The sequence below is a fragment of the Oncorhynchus tshawytscha genome, linkage group LG31, assembly GCF_018296145.1.
Source record: "Oncorhynchus tshawytscha isolate Ot180627B linkage group LG31, Otsh_v2.0, whole genome shotgun sequence".
Lineage (NCBI taxonomy): Eukaryota > Metazoa > Chordata > Actinopteri > Salmoniformes > Salmonidae > Oncorhynchus > Oncorhynchus tshawytscha.
The window spans coordinates 25349302-25370629 of NC_056459.1; the positions used below are offsets into that span (position 1 = coordinate 25349302).

General features: G+C 43.1%; 1 protein-coding gene and 1 long non-coding RNA gene across 2 annotated transcripts; both read right to left on the minus strand.

Moving 5' to 3' along the window:
* Positions 1-1449: 1449 nt before the first annotated feature.
* On the minus strand, positions 1450-2873 carry LOC121841541. Its single transcript, XR_006080585.1, has 3 exons — positions 2023-2873; positions 1856-1929; positions 1450-1666 (listed from the first exon to the last, which is right to left on the minus strand). It is a non-coding gene; the product is annotated as an uncharacterized LOC121841541 (long non-coding RNA).
* Positions 2874-16785: 13912 nt separating this feature from the next.
* On the minus strand, positions 16786-21315 carry LOC112229446 (oxidoreductase NAD-binding domain-containing protein 1). Its single transcript, XM_042310183.1, is given in 7 exon segments — positions 16786-16929; positions 16931-16986; positions 16989-17073; positions 18494-18623; positions 19920-20023; positions 20280-20343; positions 20738-21315. Coding segments are annotated over 7 exon segments (675 nt in total). The 5' UTR covers positions 20845-21315; the 3' UTR covers positions 16786-16800.
* Positions 21316-21328: the final 13 nt, after the last annotated feature.

Consider the following 21328-nt stretch of genomic DNA (forward strand, 5'->3'; position numbering starts at 1 on the left):
TGGAGAGTGAGCTGGTGAGGTAGGCTGGTTAATACATATACTGAACATGGATGGAGAGTGAGCTAGTGAGGTAGGCTGGTTATACTACATATACTGAACAGGGATGGAGAGTGAGCTAGTGAGGTAGGCTGGTTAATACATATACTGAACATGGATGGAGAGTGAGCTAGTGAGGTAGGCTGGTTAATACATATACTGAACATGGATGGAGAGTGAGCTAGTGAGGTAGGCTGGTTAATACATATACTGAACAGGGATGGAGAGTGAGCTGGTGAGGTAGGCTGACAGGGATGGAGAGTGAGCTGGTGAGGTAGGCTGGTTAATACATATACTGAACAGGGATGGAGAGTGAGCTGGTGAGGTAGGATGGAGAGTGAGCTGGTAGGTAGGCTGGACAGGGATGGAGAGTGAGCTGGTGAGGTAGGCTGGTTAATACATATACTGAACAGGGATGGAGAGTGAGCTGGTGAGGTAGGCTGGTTAATACATATACTGAACAGGGATGGAGAGTGAGCTGGTGAGGTAGGCTGGTTAATACATATACTGAACATGGATATGACTGTAACAGGGATGGAGAGTGAGCTGGTGAGGTAGGCTGGACAGGGATGGAGAGTGAGCTAGTGAGGTAGGCTGGTTAATACATATACTGAACAGGGATGGAGAGTGAGTGATGGATAGGCTGGTTAATACATATACTGAACAGGGATGGAGAGTGAGCTAGTGAGGTAGGCTGGTTAATACATATACTGAACATGGATGGAGAGGAGCTGGTAGGCTGGTCAATACATATACTGAACAGGGATGGAGAGTGAGCTAGGTGGTAATACATATACTGAACAGGGATGGAGAGTGAGCTAGTGAGGTAGGCTGGTTAATACATATACTGAACAGGGATGGAGAGTGAGCTGGTGAGGTAGGCTGGACACTGAACAGGGATGGAGAGTGAGCTGGTGAGGTAGGCTGGTTAATACATATACTGAACAGGGATGGAGAGTGAGCTGGTGAGGTAGGCTGGTTAATACATATACTGAACAGGGATGGAGAGTGAGCTGGGTGAGGTAGGCTGGTTAATACATATACTGAACAGGGATGGAGAGTGAGCTGGTGAGGTAGGCTGGTAATACATATACTGAACAGGGATGGAGAGTGAGCTGGTGAGGTAGGCTGGTGAGGTACATATACTGAACAGGGATGGAGAGTGAGCTGGTGATGTAGGCTGGTTAATACATATACTGAACAGGGATGGAGAGTGAGCTGGTGAGGTAGGCTGGTTAATACATATACTGAACAGGGATGGAGAGTGAGCTGGTGAGGTAGGCTGGTTAATACATATACTGAACAGGGATGGAGAGTGAGCTAGTGAGTTAGGCTGGTCAATACATATACTGAACATGTAACCACAATAATGGTGGCCAGTAAATCAATGAATAAAAATGTAATATTGACAAATTAAACAGAAATTGTAGACCTTTAATCTTTCCAACATGTCAAACAGACACAACTTCAATTAAGTATGAAACATTTCAGTTAACTTTCTCTTTATCCCTGGTTGATGTACATTTCAGAGCCTCTTCAGTGTGCATGGGGTATAGTATACATTATCAACAACAAAGACTGTACTTCCAGTTTGTGTTCTTTACTCTGTTGAACTCTTTTGTCTTCATTCCTAGGCACAGCACATGGAACCACCGTTGGTATGCAAAACATTCAATCAAAACAAAACAAAGCATAACACGTTATAAATAATATCAAATATCAATGCAGTATGACGAATTAGCCATCCACTGTGTTGTATCATAAATTGTCTTACATGCCGTCACTGTTGTCAAAATATTATAAACATAAAGTTACTAACCCAGTCAGTCTTTGGGCCACATCCAGGTTCTTTATCAGTGGCACACATGAAGCAGTTGTTGGCTTTGTTGAACTCTGAAATCATAGGCATGAACTGAACATATGGCTGTCCTACACAACTACATACAATTTTTTTACATTTACTTTGAATTAAATGTCATTACATACCAGACATTTTTAGTACATCCTCAGCCATTTCTTTTCACAGTTGCTCCATGTGTTTTTGAAGGTTCTATATCAATTTGGGAGAGGATGTTGGGGAAGTTCTGTGCAACTTCCTTGCCAAAAAATAAAATAGAGTTGTTGACCTAATTGTCACATAACAGCTAACTATTCAGTATTAAAAATATAACTGTCAAACCTGTATTATAAAGACCCCAGCTGAAGGTGTCCTGCTGCATGGTGGGAGTTATTTCCCCTCCTTTCCACTTTATGTCCACCCAGTCGTCTTTTCCATGGCAGGATCTTCTCATTTTGAAGTATTCTCTGTTTTATGTAAACATAATGGAATTGTGATTAGTTTTAGGCAAATGAATACACAAGCCAAATGTGTATGCTGTTTTCCTTATCACTATAATCTAGTAGTAATTTATTAGTAGAGGTCATTTCCTTCATGCCCCATTCTACACACAGCCTAAATTATAGGCACTGAACCATTTACATGACAATAATAAAAGTAGCATATAGGATCCAACCCTATCACAGAGTGAATAAATGTAGAGCGTTTGTGGACTTTAAGAAAACATATTAAGTGACAGTTTCATCAGTACGTGCTTAATGAAAGTCATATCACAAAGATCACAGATGACAGTGCCCACCAAATCTATGACAATAGAGAATGAATTGTAAGCATCAAAGTGTGTTTGTTAAAATAATATCTGAAAATGTCAGTTGTTGAACATAATACTTCTATTTGTAATAGCAATTTATGATATATATAGTTGAGGAATATTTCATGTACCAACACTACATGTAGGACAGACATAAGACATTCCCACATACAGTATTTTTTTATTTAACCTTTATTCAACCAGGTAGGCCAGTTGAGAACAAGTTCTCATTTACAACTGCGACCTGGCCAAGATAAAGCAAAGACGTGTGACACAAACAACAACACAGAGTTACACATGGAATAAACAAACGTAGAGTCAATAACACAATACAAAAGTCTATATACAGTGTGTGCAAATGTAGTAAGACTAGGGAGGTAAGCCAATAAATAGGTCATAGTGGCGAAATAATTACAATTTCGCAAATAAACACTTGAGTGAGATGTGCAGAAGATGAATGTGCAAGTGAGACCATATGCTGGTGCGGTTGGCCCTGGGTTCCTCCTAATGCCAGACAATGCTAGACCTCATGTGGCTGGAGTGTGTCAGCAGTTCCTGCATGAGGAAGGCATTGATGCTATGGACTGGCCCGCCCGTTCCCCAGACCTGAATCCAATTGAGCACATCTGGGACATCATGTCTCGCTCCATCCACCAACGCCATGTTGTACCACAGACTGTCCAGGAGTTGGCGGATGCTTTAGTCCAGGTCTGGGAGGAGATCCCTCAGGAGACCATCCACCACCTCATCAGGAGCATGCCCAGGCGTTGTAGGGAGGTCATACAGGCACATGGAGGCCACACACACTACTGAGCCTCATTTTGACTTTTAAGGACATTACATCAAAGTTGGATCAGCCTGTAGTGTGGTTTTCCACTTTAATTTTGAGTGGGACTCCAAATCCAGACCTCCAGGGGTTGATAAATTTGATTTCCATTGATAATTTGTGTGATTTTGTTGTCAGCACATTCAACTATGTAAAGAAAAAATTATTTAATAAGAATATTTCATTCATTCAGATCTAGGATGTGTTATTTTAGTGTTCCCTTTATTTTTTTGAGTAGTGTATTTATATATTTAAATACAAAGGATGATGTCTCTCTTCATACCTCTGACACTTTAGTCAGACTGCCAGACTGTGCACCACAGAGCCAATCAGGAGAGAATACATACAGGTCAACGGTGCCAATTGAAAGTCAAGGGGTGTGTCTGTGCCTTTTGGATTACTCTCTCTTTACAGAGAACCCCTGTGGTTCAAGTCTGCTTTGCGCATGTCTGAAAGTGACAGAGCCAGCAGCCAAGACAGTTTTTCACAGTATGTCATAAAAAATATTCTACTTATGAAGGTATGTAAAATGCTAATATGTATTAGATCCAGTACAATGGAATAACTAAGACCTGATTTTGAATGCAGCGTGTTCCGATTCCTCCTTCTCTTTCTGTCCAGCAGGGTCAACCAAAAACACTTGGCCTGGTGGTTCATGCCGATACTGGGGAAGCAATATAGAAATGTATAGATCCCTTAAATTATTTTACTATTAAATGACCCATTTCACAACCCTCATGCCTCTTCACAAAAATGTCAATTTTGGAAAAAGGATTTTACCCACAAAAGACGTAGGAATTTATTTTCCCAGTTAGAAATAGTAGACCATGCATCATAACTATTTTCATCAGAAAAACAAACCCTCAAATGCAATATTGCATTTTGTAAGTTGTCTGCATGTGGCTTGTGAATACACTCAAATATCAAGTCATTATCAGATCACGTAAACTGAATTCTAAAACTCAACATAGAAGGATTTGTTTTAATGTACAGTATATAAAAGTGACGCTATGAAAAGGATTCCTTCACGTTATCAAGCTCACTGTGACTTACAAATCACTGCCTATTACTGTGATTAAAAAGAGCATATGAAACACTGTTTTTCATGAGGCCTACCTGTGCACCTTCCTTTACGCACCTCTGTTCGAACACCTCTCCTGTCCTTGATCCAAACCACATACAGCCATTTGTGGATCTTATCAGTGTCCATGTGAAAGATAGTTATTGCGAAGATGGAACATTTGTTGACTTAAAAACAACAAAATGTAACACCCATGTAAAATGAAGGCCTCCAAAGCTTACAGATTTAAGTCTAATAGCATGAGATGAAAGTAGACAGAGTGTGCAATATGAAGGTATAGTCAGTGGACATTCTGAAACTTGTTTGAAGTCACATGACCAAGGAACTATATCAATTCTAAATGTTTTAAATAATGTAAAACCATGAGAGATAAAAATGGACAAACTAAAGGGTGTGCAATGTGTGTCTATGCCAGCGGGTTGAAAGTGTTTGAAAGTGTTAGGAGTCATGGTTAAAGTAGGGGGACCAGACATCCCCGTTTTTGGTGGCCTGTCCCCGGAAATGTCCCCGTCTTTAACTGTGTGTTAAAAACAGACCGCAAAGTGAAATATTTTACTTGGCAAGAAAGACCGGGCAACAGAGCATCCCGGTTGACGTCTCAATCGTGTTGTGCTTGTTTTGGCCAACAGAGGGGGCTGCTCGCTATAGCAGCTTCATTCACTCGTCTTCTTCTTCTACTAACTACTTGCTCGCGATAGTTTTAGAAAAAACTGCTGTGGAAAACTCGGCCAGAAGCTAGCAAGTGTCAGGTGAATCCACAACACCACAAACGTCTTTTCAAGCCAGGTAAATTACAATCGTTTGAGATACTAGCTAGTGATGTTGTCACAATTTATTATGTAGATAGATAATCTGCTCTATAAGGTTTTAAATAGGTTATGCTTGCTACTGTTATAGCTAGGTTAAAAAACTTTCACATGTAAACATGCAGTGGACGGGCTATTTTGAAAATATGATTGTATTAAATGAACGCACAATTAATTCTGATTTCAATGGTTTGGCATTATAATAAGTAGTGTGAAAATATAGTTAAATGTTCATGGATAACATTAGCAGTGGAGAGGAAGGAGAGGAGGAAGACTGGATAGGAAGCAGAGTGAAGGAGACAGAGGAGGAAAGGTAAAGATATGATTACAGAGACTGCCAATTTATTATTCCAAACAATGTGTTTGAGATAAAATACAGAAATGAGGCAAGCAATGGGAATCTGTTAACCAAAGTCTTTGATCTAATAGTATGCTATTTATTAATACAGATTGGAGAGGAAGGAGAAGGAAACATTAAGGGAGTAAAAAGAGTGAAGCAAGGAGGGTGTAGAAGAGTGAGGTGGAAAGGTGAAGAGAAGGAAAGGAAGATGAGTGAAGAAAAGAGGAGAAAGATTGGAGGAGAAGAAAAAGTTGAGAGTAAGAAGAGTGACAAGGAGAGTGAAGAACAGACAGAGGAGATACAATGACTCTTCCCAAGAAACGGAAATGCACTTTATGAAAAACATGAGAATTTCCATTTATACGCTCAGGTCAAGAAGATAGAATGGTTCACTGCACCCTTTGTAATTCCTCTCTTTCAATTGGCAGCCGGAGAAGAACGGCAGTGGTAGAACATCAACAGACAAAAAAGCATTAAGCCTCTCTGATTGGCCGTGTTGGTATGTCCTCTGTCACCACATTCTTCAAGAAGGTAGAGCCTTCCCAAGAAGAATATGGTTTAGCTGTGCAGGAGGGTGTCTTTGCATACCACACTATGCGACACAATCATAGTTACAGATCTATGGACTGCACAGCACAACTGACACGGAAGCTTTATGAGCCAAAGTCTACATGTGCTAGGTCAAAATTTGATGCCATAGTGAGTAACGTGTTAGCAACATGGGCAACTACTTTGGTAACACAGGACCTAGACCAGGTTGAATTTCTGTCCCTGTCCATTGATGTGTCCATTCATGGACATGTAAAGCTGCTGCCAATAGTAGTCATATGTAAGATATATGAAGGCAGCACATCTGTGGAAACAAAACTGCTCGATTGTGTTGAATTGAATGGAGAAACAGCAGAGAAAATTGCAGCTGAGGTCCTGGTGGTCATCAAAAAATGTAACCTGGAAAACATCCTCTGCTGACAACAAATACCAACTTTGGGGGACTGAATAGGCTGGGGAGGGTCAATGTCCATACCAAAGTTAAAAATGCTCTGCAGTGGGAGGTGATTGGCTTAGGTTGTCCTGCCCACATCATTCATAACACGGCCAGAACAGCTTTGGATATGATGTTGAGTACCTGCTCACAAACATATTTGGAATATGTTCATATTTTCACCGTCGGAGTAGAAAGACTAAAGGGCTTTTGTGAGTTTGTTGGCCAGGAGTACCATAACATTTTATGAAACGGCAATGTTCACTGGATGTCCATGCTCCCTGCTCTAGAAAGAGTGCTGAAAATGTATGTGCCATTGAAATCCTTTATTTCTTTTGACAAATGCCCTGTGAACAATGTTCGAAGATCCACTGACTGAACTTTGGCTGGCCTTTGTCCATGGAAACTTGGCCGTATTCAGTGACACGATCAAGATGCTTGGAGGCCAGGACCACTGTGCTGTGGAGTCCGCTGCAATTCTGAGAAACGTTTAGGCAAAATTGACTGATGTGACAACTTCATTCCAGTTTTGGTCAGAGGACTTTGAGAGAGCTAGAGGAAAATGGAGTCATGTCTGAAGAGAGCTTTCTCAAAACATCCCAATCATTCTTCACTACGGCTGTGAACTACTTGCAAGCATGGGGAAAGCACACAGATAATCTAAAAGATTTACATAGTCTCTTTTTAAAAAGGCAACCTCTGCGTGAAGAGATCCAGAAGGCAGCAGGCACACTGCAGGAAAAATGCCCCAATGTGACCATCAATGAGGATACATTGTGTGACTGGATACAAGGTTACTGGCCTGCAAGAGTTCCTAAAGGGGGGATCGCTTGAAGAATGGAAAACATCTGAGACACCGCTCAGTCAGAGATGGAGCATGGTGGTTACCGACTTCAAAGTGAATGACATCCCACACACTAACCTGGCTAGATTAGCATCTGTTGTCATGTGCTTACCTGGAAGTAATGCACCAGTCGAGAGAGTGTTCTCCCAAATGAATGATCTATGGACAGCAGCAAGAAATAGATTCACTGTTCCTACCATCAAGGCCATGCTTATTGTGAAGACAAACTTCAACCTCCCTTGCCAGGAGTTCATGGAGAAGCTGGCCAAAGACAGAGCAATCCTGAAGAAAATACATTCTTCTGAGAAATATACAGATTAGGTCCCTATAAGTACAGTGGGGAGAATACGTATTTGATAACCTGCAAAATCGGCAGTGTTTCCTACTTACAAAGCATGTAGAGGTCTGTAATTTTATCATAGGTACACTTCAACTGTGAGTGACGGAATCTAAAACAAAAATCCAGAAAATCACATTGTATGATTTTTAAGTACTTAATTTGCATTTTATTGCATGACATAAGTATTTGATCATCTACCAACCAGTAAGAATTCCGGCTCTCACAGACCTGTTAGTTTTTCTTTAAGAAGCCATCCTGTTCTCCACTCATTACCTGTTAACTGCACCTGTTTGAACTCGTTACCTGTTTAAAAAGACACCTGTCCACACACTCAATCAAACAGACTCCAACCTCTCCACAATGGCCAAGACCAGAGAGCTGTGTAAGGACATCAGGGTTAAATTGTAGACCTGCACAAGGCTGGGATGGGCTACAGGACAATAGGCAAGCAGCTTGGTGAGAAGGCAACAACTGTTGGCACAATTATTAGAACATGGAAGAAGGTCAAGATGACGGTCAATCACCCTCGGTCTGGGGCTCCATGAAAGATCTCACCTCGTGGGACATCAATGATCATGAGGAAGGTGAAGGATCAGCCCAGAACTACACGGCAGGACCTGGTCAATGACCTGAAGAGAGCTGGGACCACAGTCTCAAAGAAAACCATTAGTAACACATTACGCTGTCATGGATTAAAATCCTGCAGCGCACGCAAGGTCCCCCTCAAGCCAGCACATGTCCAGGTCCATCTGAAGTTTGCCAATTACCATCTGGATGATCCAGAGGAGGAATGGGAGAAGGTCATGTGGTCTGATGAGACAAAAATAAACTCCACTCGCCGTGTTTGGAGGAGGATGAGTACAACCCCAAGAACACCGTCCCAACCGTGAAGCATAGAGGTGGAAACATCATTCTTTGGGGATGTTTTTCTGCAAAGGGGACAGGACGACTGCACCGTATAGAGGGGAGGATGGATGGGGCCATGTATCGTGAGATCTTGGCCAACAACCTCCTTCCCTCTATAAGAGCATTGAAGATGGGTCGTGGCTGGGTCTTCCAGCATGACGACCCGAAACACACAGCCAGGGCAACTAAGGAGTGGCTCCGTAAAAAGCATCTCAAGGTCCTGGAGTGGCCTAGCCAGTCTCCAGACCTGAACCCAATAGAAAATCTTTGGAGGGAGCTTAAAGTCCGTATTACCCAGCGACAGCCCAGAAATCTGAAGGATCTGGAGAAGGTCTGTATGGAGGAGTGGGCCAAAATCCCTGCTGCAGTGTGTGCAAACCTGATCAAGAACTACAGGAAACGTATGATCTCTGGAATTGCAAACAAAGGTTTCTGTACCAAATATTAAGTTCTGCTTTTCTGATGTATCAAATACTTATGTCAATAAGATGCAAATGATTTACTTAATCATACAATGATGGCTTCCGGGTTGGATGCGCTGTGTTAAGAATCAGTGCAGCTTGGTTGGGTTGTGCATCGGAGGACACATGACTTTCAACCTTCGTCTCTCTCGAGCCTGTATGGGAGTTGTAGTGATGAGACAAGATAGTAGCTAAAAACAATTGGATACCACGAAATTGGGGAGAAAAAGGGGTAAAAAAAAAAATGTAATCATACAATGTGATTTTCTGGAGTTTTGTTTTAGATTCTGTCTCTCACAGTTGAAGTGTACCTATGATAACAAATTTGACCTCTACATGCTTTGTAAATAGGAAAACCTGTCAAATCGGCAGTGTATCAAATACTTGTTCTCCCCACTGTATATTATGTAGTTACCAATCTCAACAGCGTCCTTTATTATGTTAAGTATTTCACATATACTATTGTCTTTTTTTCCAATTTTGCTCGTTTTCTTCTGCTCTTATTCTACCCAGACTACCAGGACCACTGAATGGCTGTTCAGATCGGACAGTTCTGTCTTGTCTGTAGTGTTTCTGTAACAGTTGTTTTCTCTATCACAGTGTGCCTGTTAGACTCAATACATGAAACCGGAATTGTCCCCCTTTTTATTTCATAGATAATAACGTTGGATATTTTAATGATATATTGACCGCAGAACTGGAAATGTCCCCGGTTTTCATTTCAGAAATCTGGTCACCTTAGGTTAAAGAGCTATTGAATTTTGAAAAATTTGATTTGTCATTATGTTGACGGTCCCTAACTGCTGTTGGTAGACGTAAGGAAAACTACATGCGAATATCCATCGAATATCAAACCTGAAACTGTCTTTACCTCGGTGCGAATTGGTTAGGTTACTAATGTTTACTCATCTGATGTTGTAGCTGTCTGACTTTATTAGCAAAGCTAATTTTCACACCATAAACTCATTTATTTGACCAGATAAATTGGCTAATGTTGCTCAACATTTCTCTGCCGAGCCAACGTCCATCACAATTTCTCCCTCACCTCAAACTTTCCAAATGCCAGTAGGTTTCGGTTACAGCTCATGAAGTACGCTTCGTCACCTTCTCACCCTGGTCAGGCTTATCACCTAACGTTATCGTTGGTGCTGTAACTAGTGATTGGCTGTCTCTTCTTTCTTCCATTCTGTTATGTAAACGATTGGCAGAGCCTTGCATACAGTCAGTATTGCTACAAACGCGGTTTACTCGTTCGCTTACAGACAGCTGTGATCCAACCCCCCCCCCCAAACTTTTTTCATCGGATCTACACGAATCACGTAGGTCACCTATTTTGGATTCAAAACGGTGAATTACGCCAAAAGGTGACTAGTTTGCATCCCTGCAGGATTCAGTTTATTACAGTCAATGAGTTGAGGACAGTTTGAGTGTGTTTCTCCATCCTTGTAGTGGATCATCAGGAAAGCTATATATACACTCATTATACTGCACTTCACACAGGTCAGAGATCACCATCAGATCAATGGCTCCATACACACTCAGGTTGTACAACTGATGTTCATTGCATTTGGTGAACACCCGAGTCAGGTGATAGTTAAGTTGACTATTCCGGTAAAGAGAGATTCGTTAATTTGTTCAAATTGTAGCCGAGTCAAGCCAGTTGTACAAGTTGGTACCTGGTAGAAATACACATTTAGGTGAGGTAAAATAAATCAAGTGATGCAGCCAGGTCACACCTGTGGAAAAATATGGTCCAAAGGCCCCAAACATGTTGCCATGGTAACGTGGGCAGGTGCGTGGTCTGGGTGGTGTGTGCTGGGTTGGTCTTAGAATTCATAGGGGCTGGGGGGGAGAGCAGGGTGGGTCCTCCCACCATTGATATCATAGGGACTGGGGGGAGAGCAGGGTGGGTCCTCCCACCATTGATATCATAGGGACTGGGGGGTGAGAGCAGGGTGGGTCCTCCCACCATTGATATCATAGGGACTGGGGGAGAGAGCAGGGTGGGTCCTCCCACCATTGATATCATAGGGACTGGGGGAGAGCAGGGTGGGTCCTCCCACCATTGATATCATAGGGACTGGGGGAGAGAGCAGGGTGGGTCCTCCCACCATTGATATCATAGGGACTGGGTGGGGGAGAGCAGGGTGGGTCCTCCCACCATTGATATCATAGGGACTGGGGGAGAGAGCAGGGTGGGTCCTCCCACCATTGATATCATAGGGACTGGGGGAGAGAGCAGGGTGGGTCCTCCCACCATTGATATCATAGGGACTGGGGGAGAGAGCAGGGTGGGTCCTCCCACCATTGATATCATAGGGACTGGGTGGGTGGAGAGCAGGGTGGGTCCTCCCATCATTGATATCATAGGACTGGGGGGGAGAGCAGGGTGGGTCTTCCCACCTTTGATATCATAGGGACTGGGGGAGGAGAGCAGGGTGGGTCCTCCCACCATTGATATCATAGGGACTGGGGGAGAGCAGGGTGGGTCCTCCCACCATTGATATCATAGGGACTGGGGGAGAGCAGGGTGGGTCCTCCCACCATTGATATCATAGGGACTGGGGGAGAGCAGGGTGGGTCCTCCCACCATTGATATCATAGGGACTGGGGGAGAGCAGGGTGGGTCCTCCCACCATTGATATCATAGGGACTGGGGGGAGAGCAGGGTGGGTCCTCCCACCATTGATATCATAGTGACTGGGGGGAGAGCAGGGTGGGTCCTCCCACCATTGATATCATAGGGACTGGGGGAGAGAGCAGGGTGGGTCCTCCCACCATTGATATCATAGGGACTGGGGGAGAGCAGGGTGGGTCCTCCCACCATTGATATCATAGGGACTGGGGGGAGAGCAGGGTGGGTCCTCCCACCATTGATATCATAGGGACTGGGGGAGAGCAGGGTGGGTCCTCCCACCATTGATACCATAGGGACTGGGGGAGAGCAGGGTGGGTCCTCCCACCATTGATATCATAGGGACTGGGGGAGAGCAGGGTGGGTCCTCCCACCATTGATATCATAGGGACTGGGGGGTCCTCCCACTATTGATATCATAGGGACTGGGGGGGAGAGCAGGGTGGGTAATAATACAACTAGATATATACAAACACTGAACAAGAATATAAACGCAACATGTAAAGTGTTGGTCCCATGAGCTGAAATAAAAGATCCCAGAAATGTTCCATACGCACAAAAAAAGCTTATTTCTCTCAAATGTTGTGAACAAATTTGTCAGTGAGCATTTCTGCTTTGCCAAGATAATCTGGATGGATTATGACACCTGACAGGTGTGGCATATCAAGAAGCTGATTAACCAGAATGATTATTACACAGGTTCACCTTGTGCTGGGGACAATAAAAGGCCTCTCTAAAATGTGCAGTTTTGTCACAAGGCTACTGATGTCTCAAGATGAAGGAACATGCTATTGGTATGCTGACTGCAGAAATGTCCACCACAGCTGTTTCCAGGACATTTTATTTTAATTTCTCTACCATAAGCTGCCTCAAGTCATTTTAGAGAATTAGGCAGTTTGTCCAACCGGTCTCACAACCACAGACGTGTAACCACGCCAGCCCAGCACCGCCACATCCAGCTTCTTCACCTGCTGGATCATCTGAGACCAGCCACCCAGACAGCTGATGAAACTGTTGGTTTGTAGAACCAAAGAATTATCGGAACAAACTGTCAGAAACAGTCTCAGAGAAGCTCATCTGCGTGCTCATCGTCCTCACCAGGGTCTTGACCTGACTGCAGTTCGGTGTCGTAAACAACTTCAGTGGAAAAATGCTCACCTTCAAATGGCCACTGGCTCGCTGGAGAAATGTGCTCTTCAATAATGAATCCAGGTTTCAATTGTACCATGGTGGCGGTGGGGTTATGGTATGGGCAGGCATAAGCTACGGATAACAAACACAATTGAATTTTATTGATGGAAATTTGAATGCACAGAGATATCGTGACGAGATCATGAGGCCCATTGTCGTGCCATTCATCCGCCGTCATCACCTCATGTTTCAGCATGATAATCCACGGCCCCATGTCACAAAGATCTGTACACAATTCCTGGAAGCTGAAAATGTCCCAGTTTTCAATGGCATTACATATTCACCTGATATGTCACACATTGAGCAAATTTGGGACTTGCAACTTCACACAGCCATTGAAGAGGAGTGGGACAGCATTCCACAGGTCACAATCAACAGCCTGATCAACTCTATGCGAAGGAGATGTGTCGCGCTGCATGAGACAAATGGTGGTCACACCAGATACCGATTGGTTTTATGATCCACACCCATACTTCTTTTTTTTTTTAAGGTATCTGTGACGAACAGATGCATATCTGTATTCCCAGTCATGTGAAATCCATAGATTAGGGCCAAATGAATTTATTTAAATTGACTGATTTCCTTATATGAACTGTAGCTCAGTAACACTAACACACACACTAGTGATGCGCGGGTCAACTGTTTTTTCACCCGCCCACAATTGCTAATAACCCATCTGCAACCACCCGGCTATATGTGATAAAGTGGAAATCTGAGCCCACACCCAACACTAACCAGCGAATATAGAAAATGCACTGTTGTCTACAGTCAGACAGCAGAACGATTTTTTGAGAGGCTGTTTGTTAGTCAACTTGTCTATAATTAGATACATGCAGCTTCTCTTCTGTCATTACTTGTTGCCCCAGAAGACTAAATACAGTTGTTTAAGTCAGAAGTTTACATACACTTAGGTTGGAGTCATTAAAACTTGTTTTTCAACCACTCCACAAATTTCTTGTTAACAAACTATAATTTTGGCAAGTCGATTAAGACATCTACTTTGTGATTATTTCACAGTATCACAATTCCAGTGGGTCAGAAGTTTGCATACACTAAGTTGACTGTGCCTTTAAACAGCTTGGAAAAATTCCAGGAAATTATGTCATGGCTTTAGAAGCTTCTGATAGGCTAATTGACATCATTTGAGTCAATTGGAGGTGTACCCGTCGATGTATTTCAAAGCTACCTTCAAACTTCGTGCCTCTTTGCTTGACATCATGGGAAAATCAAAAGAAACCAGCCAAGACCTCAGAAAAATAATTGTAGACCTCCATAAGTCTGGTTCATCCTTGGGAGAAATTTCCAAAATGCCTGAAGGTACCACGTTCATCTGTACAAACAATAGTACGCAAGTATAAACACAATGGGACCACGCAGCCGTCATACCGCTCAGGAAGGAGACGTGTTCTGTCTCCTAGAGATGAACGTACTTTGGTGCGAAAAGTGCAAATCAATCCCAGAACAACAGTAAAGGACCTTGTGAAGGCGCTGGAGGAAACAGGTACAAAAGTATCTATATCCACAGTAAAATAAGTCCTATATTGACATAACCGGAAAGGCTGCTCAGAAAGGAAGAAGCCACTGCTCCAAATTCGCCGTAAAAAAGCCAGACTACGGTTTGCAACTGCACATGGCGACAAAGATTGTACATTTGAGAAATGTCCTCTGGTCTGATGAAACAAAAATAGAACTGTTTGACCATAATCACCATCGTTTTGTCTGGAGGAAAAAGGGGGAGGCTTGCAAGCCAAAGAACACCATCCCAACAGTGAAGAACGGGGGTGGCAGCATCATGTTGTGGGGGTGCTTTGCTGCAGAAGGGACTGATGCACTTCACAAAATAATAAAAAATGTGCATATATTGAAACAACATCTCAAGACATGTCAGGAAGTTAAAGCTTGGTCGAAAATGGCAATGACCCCAAGCATACTTCCAAAGTTGTGGCAAAATGGCTTAAGGACAACAAAGTCAAGGTATTGGAGTGGCCACCACAAAGCCCTGACCTCAATCCTATAGAAAATGTGTGGGCAGAACTGAAAAAGCGTGTGCGGGCAAGGAGGCCTACAAACCTGACTCAGTTACACCAGCTCTGTCAGGAGGAATGGGCCAAAATTCACCCAACTTATTGTGGGAAGCTTGTGGAAGGCTACCTGAAACGTTTGACCCAAGTTAAACAATTTAAAGGCAACGCTACCAAATACTAATTGAGTGTATGTAAACTTCTGACCCACTGGGAATGTAATGGAAGAAATAAAAGACTATTATTGACATTTCACATTCTTAAAATAATAACTGACCTAAGACAGGGACTTTTTACTAGGATTAAATGTCAGGAATTGTGAAAAACTGAGTTTAAATGTATTTGGCTACGTTGTATGTAAACTTCCAACTTCAACTGTAAACCCTTGCTCACCAGAATGTCATAAATCAATAGAATGAATGCATCAAGGGTGGTCATCTTGATTATAGTCAAGTTCTGCAAAGATGGACCTAGTTAAGCTGCAGCTGACCCAGAACAGAGTGAGACATTTTACTCTTCATTATAATCAGTGGGGTGATATCAATACTATGCATGGCAGACTCTCTTGGCTAAGAGTTGAGGAAAGACTGACTGCATCACTTCAAGTTATAAGAAATTCCAAATAGTTTGAACAGTCAACTTACATACAGCACTGAGAAACATACACTTTCCCCCACCAGACATGCCACCAGAGGTCTTTTCAAAGTCCTCAAGTCCAGAACAAATTCAAGGAAACATACAGTATTATACAGAGCCATGACTGCATGGAACTCCCTTCCATAGTGAAGAGCAAACCTGGTTTCAAAAAACAAATAAAGCAACACCTCACGGCACAACGCCTGTTCCCTATGTGACCTACTTGCGGTGTAACTGATACACACACTACATGTTTTTGAATGCATGTAAAGTCTTGTCTGTAGTCTTTTTTGTTGTGTGTCAGACACCAGTAAGACCAAATGTCACCATATTGGGGATCCTAATAAAATAAAATCTAAATTCTCTCTGCTTCTCTCACACAGCAAAGATGTTTAGGGACTGGGGAGAAAATGCAATAACGCAAAGAAAGCAACATTTTCAAACTGACATCAGTTTGACCAGTTTTAAGGAAATTAAAAGCTGTTAAAATGAGCCAAAAAATGTTTTGTTTGGCTTAGATGCATATTTTATGTGGTTGAATGACTAAAATCAGCTTTTATGGTGCTTATAAAGATAGGGCCCGTCTGTAAATGTGGCAGTGCTAACCGTGTATTCATTCTCTATGATGAAATAAATAAATCATATTTCTCCACTCCTGTTCCTGAGTCAAAATTTACATTTGGTGTGTAATTTTACTGCAACAAATGCTTCATTCTGCAGGCGTTAATGTCATATTAGGCAATGTGAGAGGTTATAGACCTACAGTCCAGATTTCAGTTAGGTTACTATTCCATTTAACCCATCTGAACAGCACAGTTCCCTTGACGTGCCATTTTGACAGACACTACTGCACTGTTGGAGCTAGGAACACGTTTCTCTACACCCGCAATAACATCTGCTAAATATGTGTATGTGACCAATAAAAATGGATTTGAAGTCCCTTAGGCTACACACTAACAGCAGGTAATAAAAGAAACCTCAATGTAGACCCACCTACCCCCCCCAAAAACCCACCCGCCCTGCGGATATAACCACACGGATTGCGAGTTATGAGTCAACCCACATACCCCTCGCCCCCCTCACTTTGAAGAGCAGCTCTTGTGCGTTCTTGGCGCTGTAGCAGAGGTGGGTGGAGCCTGTTGTAGCCCCTCCCTACTTTTGCGGGGTTCTGTCATAGCAGGTCAGCGACGTGAAGCAGGATGGAGTATAAAGGGTTAATGCCCACGCCCCCAACAACAGGTCAACACAGGGGTCAAAGGGCAGGGGGTCAAAGAAGAAGTTACCACCCACACGCATCGCTACATGGGAGTCCATAGTGCACTGAGGAGAGAGAGAGAGAGAGAGAGAGAAGGAATAATATGTTTATTTTGTAATGATAAATAACTCAGGTATGAGATGTGTCCACATTCTAGAAGTCTGCTTTCTGTTCCCTATTGTGGAGAAAGTCTGTTTTAGAGATTAAAAAAAGACATCCAGTGCAGCATCGGAGTCTCAGGAGACAGACGCTGTTACACACACAGCTGTTACACACAAAGCTGTTACACACAAAGCTGTTACACACACACGGCTGTTACACACACACAGCTGTTACACACACACAGACACAGCTGTTACACACACACACACAGCTGTTACACACACAGCTGTTACACACACACGGCTGTTACACACACACGGCTGTTACACACACACACACACAGCTGTTACACACACGGCTGTTACACACACACACAGCTGTTACACACACACACAGCGGTTACACACACACAGCGGTTACGCACACACACAGCGGTTACACACACCTGTTACACACACACCTGTTACACACACACCTGTTACACACACACACACACACACCTGTTACACACACACACACACACCTGTTACACACACACACACACACACCTGTTACACACACACACACACACACCTGTTACACACACACACACACACACACCTGTTACACACACACACACACACACACACACGTTACACACACACCTGTTACACACACACACACACACCTGTTACACACACACACACACACCTGTTACACACACACACACACACACACCTGTTACACACACACACACACACACACACACCTGTTACACACACACACACACACCTGTTACACACACACACACACACACCTGTTACACACACACACACACACACACCTGTTACACACACACACCTGTTACACACACACACCTGTTACACACACACACACACACACACCTGTTACACACACACACCTGTTACACACACACACGATGGGAGAGAGATCTTATAGCTGGTGGGGGGAGGTATTTTGAAGACAACAGCAGCAAATTCCCTCTCCTTTTCCCTTTATACACACACGTGTATACACACACTCTTCTGCTTTATCTGTTGTCACAGTCCCCACACTCTAACCCAGTACAGACGGAAGAGTTAACAACAGGCTCATCAAACAATCCCAAGGCTGAGTACAGTCTCCAACCACTTTACTGTGGAATATCAGACAGCTTTATGTGGCGACAACCACAGTCACACACAGCTTACTGCTCAGAGAAGACACAGCTACTGGATGAGATCAGACTTACAATACAACCTAGAAAAACACACACACACACCAAATGGAGAGACAGGCAGAAAGACTGACAGACACTGACAATGCTATTGATTTTGAAGCAGAAACAAACTATATGTGAAAATGTTCATTTCAATGTACACACACACACACACACACACTCACCTTGGTGTGTATCCAATGTGCGGGGGGGATGTTCTGTGCATTTGACAGCCAGCTCAATAACAGCAGACCTGGACTGGAACATACAGAGAATCCTCCTACCTTCTCCATACCAGGGATAAAGAAGTCCACCCTGGACACACAGAGAGACAGACCGAGAGACAACAAGAGAATCCTTATTTTTAAATAATGCAAAACATGTCCAACTGAGAACGTAATCTAACGGATTCAAAAGCAACCTCAAAATGTACACAATGTGTCCATGTCACTCACATATCTTTACATAACATACCACAGGAAGTGGTAACTTTCCACAAGTTTGGACAAAAAGAAGAAAAAAAGTACACAGCCCTCCAAGGCAATAACAACTAGCAAGCATCTCTCCCTCTCTGACACGTAAACAGAGACACACACATATGTTTCTCCCACTCCTCCTACCCATCTGTCATATGGACTGGAGGAGGTGTAAGGTATAGTATTTACATCCGTTTTACATCCATTACTGAACACCGGCGGGGCAACTCACCAACCTCTTCTGTTTATACACAAACCACCCACCAACAGTATGGACCACAGAGTTGAAGGAGATATTTATCAACTGTACTTTTACATCATAAATTAAACATGTTTATGGATGTGTGCTTTGCTTTTAGCTACAATCCTAATGCTGTTTTTCTTTGTAGCTCAGTGGGTAGAGCGTGCCACGTGTAACGCCAGGGTAGTGAGTTCGATTCCCGGGACTACCCATTGGTAATGAATGCACGCATGACGAAGTCGCTTTGGAAAAACAGAGTGCTAAATGGCACATGTTATGAAGCCTGTTAGTGGGTCTGAAACAATCTTGTAAGTTGGAAATCCCCCCTAACTGCTTCCTGCTGTCATCATATGCATTTGTTTATCAACTTATTTATTTACCTGTATTTTAACCAGGTGGGTTGATTGAGAACATTGTCTTTTAACACAATGACCTGGGGGAACAGTGGCAGGGGAGAGCAACACTGTAAATAGCATTACACACATTCAATACAACACTTCCCTCTAGTGCCTGGTAAAGGTATTACAGCCATTATAAAAAGAGGTTTGCACAAGACCTTGATGGATTGCAACAGGTAATTTCTCTCACTGTGCGTGATGATTGACAGCAGCCTGTGCCAGATAATGAATTTGATAAGGTCCATACAGGGGTATAGAGGTTTTGTCCAACAAACTGTTGATGTGATATACTGGTTAATTTAATTGTGACAACACACTGCCTCTCCCCCTATACCGTATCTACCCATACCTATAGCCTATGCACTTGTGCAGATCTGAAAGGATTGGATAGGTGTAAACATCCTCTCCCCAAAGCCATTGGTGTAAATGCTGTATTCAGTCTCCTTTCAATGAGCTATGAATGTAGCCAAACAAATGACAGTACTGTACTACTCACCACTGGCCAGCTCTGAAAGTGAAGTCTGGATGGACAGCTAGCCGGAGGCGTTTCACTGTCTCAGACTCGTCCATGATGCTGCATACCCGCGCCGGATATACACGCTGGACACACACACCAACACACAGTTTACAAATGAAATAACCTGTCAATCAATCATGAAGATTAACACAATTAAACTGTGGCAATAGTTGAGAATCTGTACATTAGAAACCTTTAGCCTAGACATACACAGATTAACAAAATGTCTTCGATATTGTCAGTCTCATCATAACACAGAACTAAAACTGTTTTCAGTTTTGGATTGCATAAGCCACAGGTTTGTTGCTACAGTACAAACACAACTGGATGGTCACTCACATCTTGTCTGTAGTTGCTGGCTGTCCTCTCTAGATGGTCCATTTGTCTTCTGGATGACATTTTCCTGAAAAGACAACAGAAATGCCTACTTTATTTAAACATGTCTGTCTATCAGAAAATAATGTAGCCAAGCGAATCAGCACAAAGGTCAGTTACGTGTATAACCTCTATGGCCCCTAGAAAGACTGCAGTCTCACCTGTGTGCTGACGTCAAAACAAACAATTAATAGACTTGTACCCATTGTCAGATGGGTCCAGCAAACTTTAAGTAAATCATGATCATCTAAAAACAAGCGAGTAGCTCCGGGTGTATGGCAGCTTTGGTGTTGTTAAAGACGTGACAGGTGTAGTAGCCGCACAATCAACCCCAAGCCCTAACCCCCCCAACAGTGACAGAGGGGTGACGGGCCACCTGACAGCAACAATACTCGACATATTATATATGAAACTCAACTCACCTTGTGATCGAACACGGGAACAATACACGCGACCGTATCAGACCGCCGGACGCCCCCGACAATGTGAAGCTTCGAGCCGCCATGGAAAGTATACAGAGGACGCTCATGTGCAATATAATGTCACTTTACCTTTTCTTTAGAGAGGCAACCTATTGAGGTAGAAAGTGGAGAAAGTTGGTGTTGGTGGCTAGCTAGCTGACGCTATAGTGATCTAAACCAGATTTAACAGATGACAGCAAGCATGTGAGTCATTTTGTCGATAGTAGCTAGTTAGCTAACGTTTACGTTTGGTGTAGCTAGGATGCTAACCAACTGTGCAACCACCGTTTTTAAAACAGAGAAATCCATAGCATGCTAACTCAGCCAGCCCAGTCACACAACAAGCCTATGCCCTTTCACTTAACATTTACAGCTATCGTAGCACTGACTGCATTCCCTACGAAATATAGCTAGTCTCTCTGAAAAGCAAGTCTTGCCAATGTATGACAATATGTTTGATATGATCTTCTTGCAGGTTAGATAACATTCCTGAAATGTGTGGAAGATTTGTTGACTCCGGAAGTGATTGACGGCATGTTCTTTCGTGTGTTC